The 9,262-nt window shown below is 51.9% G+C and overlaps 1 protein-coding gene across 1 annotated transcript; it reads left to right on the forward strand.

Annotated features, from left to right (window-relative positions):
- The first annotated feature begins 3,926 nt into the window (after positions 1–3,926).
- SP9 (Sp9 transcription factor) lies at positions 3,927–6,411 on the forward strand. The gene is made up of 2 exons (XM_012650741.1): positions 3,927–3,947; positions 4,953–6,411. Exons 1-2 carry the CDS (start codon positions 3,927–3,929, stop codon positions 6,393–6,395), a joined length of 1,464 nt encoding a protein of 487 aa, XP_012506195.1. The 3' UTR covers positions 6,396–6,411.
- Positions 6,412–9,262: the final 2,851 nt, after the last annotated feature.

The raw sequence follows: 9,262 nt of genomic DNA on the forward strand, positions 1-9,262 counted from the left end.
GTGTCCTGCCTTTTATGTGGCAACCTCAGCCTCCTGCTCCTGCCTCCCTGTCCTGGTGGCCCAGGCTTTGACTACAGCCAAGGCTAGAACCTTCGGTTTCTCCTCCCCCAACGCCTCTCCTCCCGCCCACATTCTCGTGTCTCCCCAACTCCACCTCACCCCACCCCGGTGGAATATATCCTCTGCTAAACTCTATGCGTGGTCAAAGCTCCCGGGAGACTGGGCAGCCACCTAATATTTAACCAGCTACTATATCGAGTTATTCAGAAAATAACGGGTCCTCCCGTTCACCACCCTGCTTCCACTGCATCAGGGAGAAGCATTTTATCTGTGGCGTAGGAGAGCTCCCATCCTTCCGATCAGCGCTAATGACTGAATTGTTTCTCCGGCTTTGCCTTCTAAACACAGCAACTTGAGCAGTTGCTCAGATCAAAGCTCTCGGGAGAGGCAAGATGGGAGAAACAATATTTGTTCAAAGGAAGTGAACTCTTCCCTTTAATTACCCTATTCTTCTTTATTAGGATTCGTATTGAATTTTTTTTGCAAAAAATTATGTTGATTTAACCATAGTGTATTTACGATGTAAATATATTCCAAGACGAAAACGTCACGGATCAATTGTAAAGGACCCGGATACATAATTTTAAAAAATCAGTTTCAGTGTATATGAGGTTCTCACCCCACTTTCGCTGCTCAGTCAGATTTGTTTATGCAGAATCGACATTTAATAGTGCTAATTGCACTCCAGTTAAATTGCCCTGATTGCAGAAAGGGAAGCAATTTTCGTGCTCTCTGTCTGGGTTTGGAAGAAATTGTTTTATATTCACCTCTTTATAAAGAAGTGGAGATAAGGCACCGGGGCCTTTGCACAAATTGCACTTAGGGGCTGACTGGCAGCATTCAGGCGCTATAATAGAGCATTATTTGGCCGTTTTGAATAATGTAAAGCGTTTGCTGAAAGCTATTCTCCTGAAAATTGCTTTAACTTTTAAAAGGGTGATGATTCACTCCAAACCAGGCCTTTGTTACATTGTCATTATTTCCCCAAATGTTTTAACAGTCAGCTCAACACTTTAGCATAACACATTGATCTTTGTTTAAAAACTAGATTTTTCATAAGATGAAAAAAATCTGTCAGGCAAAAAAAAAACAAAACAAAACTGGACTTCCTTCTAAAGATTTCCTTGGGGCCCCACGTTAGAGTTGAAGTGGCCCGGGTGTTTGCCTGCGTTCGTTTGGAAGATTTCCCTAACTTTTATTGTGATCCGGACGCGTGTATCTAAAGGAATATCCGAGTGCCCACGTCGAGAGTCTGACAGCTGGAACTACGTGGAAAACTGAAGGGGGAGGAGATGGGAGGGGAAGGAAAAGAGGAAGGCAAGCAGGGCGCCCGGCGCCCGAGGTGTCTCGAGAACTGTTTTAATGGTTGGCTTGAAAATGTCACCAGTGCTAAGCGGCTTTTCAGATTGTCTTATTTATTACTTTGTCAGGTTTCCTTAAGGAGAGGGTGTGTTGGGGGTGGGGGAGGAGTTGGGGGTGGGGCAGGAGTTGGACGAGGGAAACCTCGGCGCTTCTCCTCCCCGGGCTGCACAGGGTGAGTCCGAAACGCCTCGCTGCCACTTAACAATCCCTCTATTAGTAAATCGACGCGGAGGCTCCATAGGAAGCCGAGGACCAGTCTCGCCTTCCAGGGCAGAAGTCACCTGTTGGGAATGGCTCCCAAGTCCCTCTGCTGGGCTCTTGGGCTCTTCCAGGCCGCCTGATTTCCCCTTCAACCCCTCACCCTGCGTCCCCCAAGGGCTCTTCACCCCCCCTTTTTCCACTACAGTCCCCCAGGGCACAGCGCTTCATTTATAGCTGTGCAGGTCTTCTCGCTCTCTTTTCTTTTTCTTTCTCCGTCATAATTTCCTTGGTGCGTTCGCCACCTTAAGCAAAACAAAACAAAAAAGCATTATGAGCAGAAGTATTCCAACAAAAAGCAAAGAAAGCGACCCACAAAGCCCTCCCCACCCACGGAGTGCGCCAAGATGCACGCAGGCTCCATCTTAGGGGCGAAAGAAGTGCCATGGTTGTTGCACTGCTGATCTTTTGGGTCAACAGATCTTGCAAAAGAGGGGGGCACAGTTCCACGTCCTCCTCACTCCGCACCCCCTCCGCAACAACTCATCTTTTGCACCCGAGCATTTGGGTATTTGAGGTTGGTAGTTTAAAAAAATTTTTTTTTTTTAAGAAACAGGATGTTGGTTTGGAAGGGAATGTGCTACATTAAAACCAGCAGCCAAGTAGGCCCTAGAGCGCTGGTATTTCTGGTTCAAACGCCTCTGGCTAACCTGGAGAAGAAAGAGAAAGCAGGGCCCAGAAAGAAGAAAAACAGCTCAGCGTTTGCTGTGGGACTCCTGGACGCACCCTTGTCTGTCTGAGGACACCTCTTTTCACACTGACAAGGTCCAGAGAGGACTTAAGGATGCTTCCAGCCTGCAAGATGTAGAGGCGCCCACGTGTGGCCTGCTCTTCCGCACGCGCCGGTGAAGGTCCAGGAGAGGCTCCTCCGGCACGTCCACGAAAGCAGGGCGCTAAGGGAGCCCGCCTCTTAACACTGCACCCTTGTCCCGCAGAGGAGCCTCTCTAGGCCCTCGAGGTCTGGAATGGGAGTGGGTTGGAGCTGGGGCAAGAAAACTCTACTCCAAGCTAAAACGCGACATGCAAATCTTCACCGGGTTAAACAAACAGCCGAGCAAGCTGCAGCTTCAGCGGAGGTGGCTGTGGGGGCGGACGCCGCTCGCGCAGGTCTCTGTTTCCGAAGTTGTTACAATGTGAAAATAAGCGGCTTCGTGCAGCGTGTTGTATGGGCTGATGCCTCCCACCCCCACACCAGCCCCCAGCAAAACCCGGCAGATAATCAGTACATCCCACTGTTTAGTCATATTTGACAACTGGGTTAACCTGGTATCTAGGCGCTGGCGAAACCGTACAAAGGGTGCCCTCAATTACCACTAGAAGCTTCTGGCGTGAGTGACACTCGTATTACTCCCCCCCCCCCCCCGAGTCAGAGGCCAGAGCGACAATTAGGGAGTCACTTAGACCTCTGGGGGGAAATGGTGGGATTTAGCCAGGCCCTCCCAACAAGTCTATGGGTGTAGACCTGTATGGAGAGGCCTATTTCACTCCTGTCTGAGAAGCTGTCCCTTCGCGCCCCCTCCTCAATGTGACTGTGAGTGTAAAACTGAATCAGTGGAATAAGGAACTGGGTAGAAGACAAACGACAGTAATAAAATTGCAAGCGTGAATGATGGATAAAAGCTCAAGTTGTGCTTCGTAAGTAAGAGCATGGACACACGAAATGAGAGTTGACATTTTCTGTCTCCACTTGAGCCCTGCTGGTGTGGCCTCTACCTCGGCGCCGCCTCCCCTCCTGCCTCCTTTCCCGCAAGCCGGGAGTGGAGTGGGACTGTCAGCTCCAACTTGCAACATCTCGGGATGGGTTGTGGGGGGGAGCTTGTGGCTCTGTCTCAACGGTACTTAAACCTGGCTTGGGGTGTGTGTGTAAATTTTTAATTGCACTGTAATTTCTTCAGTCCCCAGCCAGCGCCCTCCCTTCCCCTTCGACACCCCCTCCCCTGCTCCCTCCCTAGCTGACTTGACTGGCACGCGCCAGGAGCCCGGGCTCGGGCCCCTCGGCGCGTCTGATTGGCTGTGGGGCAGCTCCCGTCTGCTCTGCCTGAGCCCTCATTGGGCGAGAGGCGCAGCCAGCGGCACTTCAAAGCGGGTGCTCCTCGCACTTAGGCTGAGTTTAGCCGGCGGGAGCCCGGAGTCCGCTCGGCGCGAGCGCGGGGACGCGGGAACCGCGCGGGACTCGAGCAGTTTTTCCGAGCAGCAGCCAGGCTCAGCCCCATTCCCGGCCCCGCCGCGCAGCCCAGAGACCTGCTATGGCCACGTCTATACTTGGGGTAAGTCACAAGTGTGGCAATGCATTTGCTTGTTTTAACCGGAGTAATTTTTCGTTATGGCTTCTTGGGGTCCGTGGCTCCCGAGAAACTGTTGCTGCTGGGCTGCAGCTTTAGCTTCTTTTAGCACTTTCCACATTTCCGGGACTGACTCTTTCCAAGTTTTTGGAATCCAGGAGATGCCTTTGCAAGAAAAGGATTTCTTAAGCAACTCCCTTTTTATTTGGTTTCAAAGAAGAGCTAGAGATTTCTTTTCTTCCCCGGGTGATTTATACCCCATCCCCCCTTGCTTTGGGGATTGTTGCAATTATGCGACAGTGGTGGTTTCAGAAAACAGTCTTAATCGTTTTGCAGCCCATGTAGTCACGCTAATAAACATTTACATTTCCGCGGCTTCCCAGTTTGTCCGTGACTTTGAAATCCGTCGCTGGCCGCTCACCCTTGGATTATTGTTTTCATAATCGATGGTGTGTGTGTGTGTGTGTGTGTGTGTAAACATTAAAAACAACGTTTTCTATTGAAAAAGAAAAGTCGTAGCCACCCTTGGGAAGAGTGCTCCAAGTTTCGCCCTTTCCTGAGCTGCTGTTTCGGCCGCCTCCGCCCTCATCCAGTGTTTGTGGTCTATATGTTTACCTTGGCGCTTCACCCCGAAGGGCGACTTGGGGACTCCTGGGAGAGGAGCGGGCTTACGGCGACAACCCAAGTCCGGTTCTAGGCTAGGATTGCAGTAACTGAGGTGTGGAACAGGGAGGCATCTTTAATTTATAGCCTCACCGAAGAACAACTTTCCAGTGCCCGGACCTTCGCCCTTGTGATCGCCTCAGCCCGGCGCCGGGCACGGCGCATCGTCCGCGAGCGCGTGGGGAGGAGGCGCGAGCACGGGAGTCACGGCCCCCCGGGACCAGTCGCGGGGGACGAGGCTGCTCACAGGTGCACTTTGTTTCTTCCCCTCACTTCCTCCTGCCCTCCTCCTCCTCCTCGCTCCCTCCCTCACCCCACCCACTCTAGGAAGAGCCTCGCTTCGGAACGACCCCGTTGGCCATGCTGGCGGCGACCTGCAACAAGATTGGCAACACCAGCCCGCTGACCACGCTGCCGGAGTCGAGCGCCTTCGCCAAAGGCGGCTTTCACCCCTGGAAGCGCTCCTCGTCCAGCTGCAACCTCGGCTCCAGCCTCTCGGGCTTCGCCGTGGCCACTGGTGGCCGCGGCTCTGGCGGCCTGGCGGGAGGCTCGGGCGCCGCCAACAGCGCCTTCTGCCTGGCCTCCACCTCGCCCACGTCGTCCGCCTTCAGCAGCGACTACGGCGGCCTCTTCTCCAACTCGGCGGCTGCCGCGGCGGCGGCGGCCGGGGTGTCCCCGCAGGAGGCGGGTGGCCAGTCGGCCTTCATCTCCAAGGTGCACACGACGGCGGCCGACGGCCTGTACCCGCGCGTGGGCATGGCGCACCCGTACGAGTCGTGGTACAAGTCGGGCTTCCACTCGACGCTGGCTGCGGGAGAGGTGACCAACGGCGCGGCGTCGTCGTGGTGGGACGTGCACAGCAGCCCGGGGTCCTGGCTGGAAGTGCAGAACCCCGCTGGGGGGCTCCAGAGCTCGCTGCACTCGGGCGCCCCCCAGGCCTCTCTGCACTCGCAGCTGGGCACCTACAACCCCGACTTCAGCTCGCTCACGCACTCGGCCTTCAGCTCCACGGGCCTCGGCTCCTCGGCCGCCGCCGCCTCGCACCTGCTCTCCACCAGCCAGCACCTGCTGGCCCAGGACGGCTTCAAGCCGGTGCTGCCCTCCTATTCGGACTCAAGCGCCGCCGTGGCAGCCGCTGCTGCTAGCGCCATGATCTCGGGCGCCGCGGCCGCGGCCGCCGGGGGGAGCTCGGCGCGCTCTGCCCGCCGCTACTCCGGCCGCGCCACCTGCGACTGCCCCAACTGCCAGGAGGCGGAGCGGCTGGGCCCGGCCGGAGCGAGCCTACGGCGCAAGGGCCTACACAGCTGCCACATCCCGGGCTGCGGCAAGGTGTACGGCAAGACGTCGCACCTGAAGGCGCACCTGCGCTGGCACACAGGCGAGCGGCCCTTCGTGTGCAACTGGCTCTTCTGCGGCAAGCGTTTCACGCGCTCGGACGAGCTGCAGCGGCACCTGCGGACTCACACGGGCGAGAAGCGCTTCGCCTGTCCGGTGTGCAACAAGCGCTTCATGCGCAGCGACCACCTGAGCAAACACATTAAGACGCACAACGGGGGCGGCGGGGGCAAAAAGGGCAGCGACAGTGACACGGACGCCAGCAACTTGGAGACACCCCGTTCCGAGTCCCCTGACCTCATCCTGCACGACTCTGGCGTCAGTGCCGCCCGGGCGGCGGCAGCTGCGGCGGCTGCAGCGGCGGCGGCGGCGGCGGCAGCAGCGGCGGCCTCGGCGGGAGGCAAGGAAGCAACGTCTGGCCCCAACGATTCTTAGAGGCCAGGCGAGAGGCGCGAGCGAGCGAGCGAATAGAGACACCAAGAACGAACGAGAGAGGTTCGGAGGGCGAGTGAGCGGGGGACGGGCGGGCAGGGGCTCCAGTGACGACCCCGGGCCGGGACTGGGCGCCAGGCGAGTCGGGCTGCGGCTCGTCGGCCACGCCAGGAGCTCCCCTCCTCCGTCCGCGCCCAGACAAGAATCGAACGTGTGGTCCAGAAACAAAAGCAAACCATCCTCCGACACAAACACTTTTTAAAACTGTCACACACACACACACACACACACACACACACACACGGAGACCTACAACAAGCACGCATACTCACGCGCACACACACATACATAGCACTCGCACAAACTTCTGGAGCGAAGAGCAATACACAGAAAGGCTCCTTCCTTCCCCACTGCCCACCTCCTTCCACTGCCCTTCTCTTTCCTTTTCTCAAAAAGCAAGCCACCACCCAGCAAAGGACTGTCAGAACATTTGAAAACAAACGGGACCTATAAAAACACCCTTTGTGTGGATTATATATAAAACGCTCCAAGTCCTGCTTGATATCTACTTACAGTGAGACTTTTTTCCTTAAAAGAAAGGAAGCATCAAAAGGCTTAAGGTGAGAATTAAACTGGAAGTCTAGCGACAGTTTCTCTGTATTTCATAACATCTGTATAAATAGGGTTCAAAAGATTGTGTTCTCTTTTATTTTCTTGTAAATGTTCATTCAAATAGAGGTTTTTTTGGTGAATTCCTGAAATTCAGGGAGTTTTTTTAATTTTCTGATGCACTTTGTGAAAGTCAGTATATATGTAAAAGATATTTAAAAAATGTTGAGTTATCATTTCACTCACAACGACGTAAGTTAAAGTCATCTAAAGAAATTAAATGCGTTTATCTGTATGAAGAAATCTTGACATCATATTTTCATTTTGGTATTATTAAAGGACTCTGAACAATACACTTCCTTTTTTTAAAAAAAAATCCTGTTTCCCCCTCAATAACATATGCGTGGGTTATTTGTTGGGAAAAAAAAATTCCCTTAATGTTAGCTGTAGGTAATGTAAAGTTTATGTGGGTTATAAAAGCCATAATACATATACATTTTTGAGAAGTCAAAATTATTTATTTGTATATCAACAGCGTAAATTAAATTGGGTTATAAGAACGTGTAGTTGTATTACTCAATGGGAAGGCTCTCCAAAGGTGAAATTTTAAAACACTGGAGCACCTAAAAAATGAAAAGGTCTTTGGCAGCTTTAACTGGGAAGGTGCTTACGCCTCCCAGAGGGGTCAGAAAAAACTCTGGTGGGTTTGTTTGTTTTTAAAAAGTGATTTAAAAACAATCTGTGAAAGGAAGAAGCTTTTAAAAAAGAAGTCTTTTAGCTCCCAAGGCCCTCTACGTTGGGAGGCAACTCAGGGGAATAAATTGCTAGAGTCAATACCCCGGAAAAGACATTTCATGCCTAAATGAAAATCTTGTTAAATGTTATTAATTTTGACTTAGAGCACACAGCAGCCCCCTGTGCCTTGTATTCCCTTATTAGGGATTCATGTCTTATCAAATATCTAATTAATCTCCTAGACATCATTTGTTCTGGCCAACTTTATCTCAGCTGGTCCGCGGGGAAAACTCCAAATATTCTCTGTGACAAAGCTCCCTTGAAGATCTTTTTAATTGTCTAAATTAACTGCACCAAATTTGCATGTCAAACGGTAAAGGGCAACCTGAGATAAAATGTAAACGTTTTAAAAGCCCCCAAACTAAGCACTTGATTTGATAACTAGGCTTTTTAATGTTATGGAAGACAACTGCTCCTTTCCTTTTCAAAGACGGCTGATCTATGCAAATAGTGAATTGGAAATGCCTAGGTCCCCGCGCCAGCAAATGGCCCTCGCAGGTTATTTGAATATCAGTGGCGCTGCTTCTGAAAAGGTTCAAGGATGCTCTCTGACTTCTTTGTGATTACTCAGTGCGGCGTCTTATTCTGAAGAAAAAAACTCAGGAATAATTAAAGGCTGGGATCAGGCCTGGGAACACGTTTGGGACAGGAATCTCATTTAGACAGTCTCTTTCAAAATAAGGCACAGTTAAATTGACCAGAAGGCAATTATTGAAATGAAAATTATTTTCACTCGCTTTGTCTTCTGACCACCAACTTAACAGCCCCAGTTTAAAAGAGGGAGAAAAGAGGGAGAGACGAAAAGAAAATTGGTAAATGAGATAATTTCGCAATTCGCAAAAATGTTAATTTGGAAAATAAAGTACATATTTACAGAATAAAAATATTTCTAAAAGGGTTCCCACACGAGAGGAAATACAAGCGAAGTCAGCAGCAATAGATTTTTTTCTTCTTTTTTGATTACTGTCCATCTTGGGAACTTAAATGAGGGTTTTGATTTTTGGGAAACAAAAAATAAATTATTGTTATTAACAATTAACAAAATGTTTTTTCGCAAACTGCTCTGAAAAGCCAAGCAGAAAAGGAGCGGTACAACAGAACGAAGGTCCCCAGCAGGGCGTTTGCAGCGTGAGGTTCAGCGGCTAATCTTCCCTCTCCTTCTTGCGCTCCCCGCAGGCTCGGCTGCCCCGCTCTTCCTCCTGAGTTTTTCTTTACTTTGGCCATTTTCTCTCCCCGCTCAAACTGTTCATAACCAGGACTCCCCACTCCCCAGGCGCCTTCTGGTTCGGGTCTTGTCTTCTGCGGAAACTGACAAGGAAGGCTGCGTTTACTCTGGGGGTTTGGGCCGAGGCGCTGGAGGCCCAGAGGGTGCCTGGCGCGTTTGGAGGCAGCCGGCTGGCGGCGCGGAGTTGAGGGTGTGGTGGGGTTTCCCGAGGAATGAGGGCGCCCGGGCGTCGGGCCCAGGC

Source organism: Propithecus coquereli, unplaced genomic scaffold (assembly GCF_000956105.1).
Source record: "Propithecus coquereli isolate 6110/MARCELLA unplaced genomic scaffold, Pcoq_1.0 Scaffold34, whole genome shotgun sequence".
In the NCBI taxonomy this organism is placed as follows: Eukaryota; Metazoa; Chordata; class Mammalia; order Primates; family Indriidae; genus Propithecus; species Propithecus coquereli.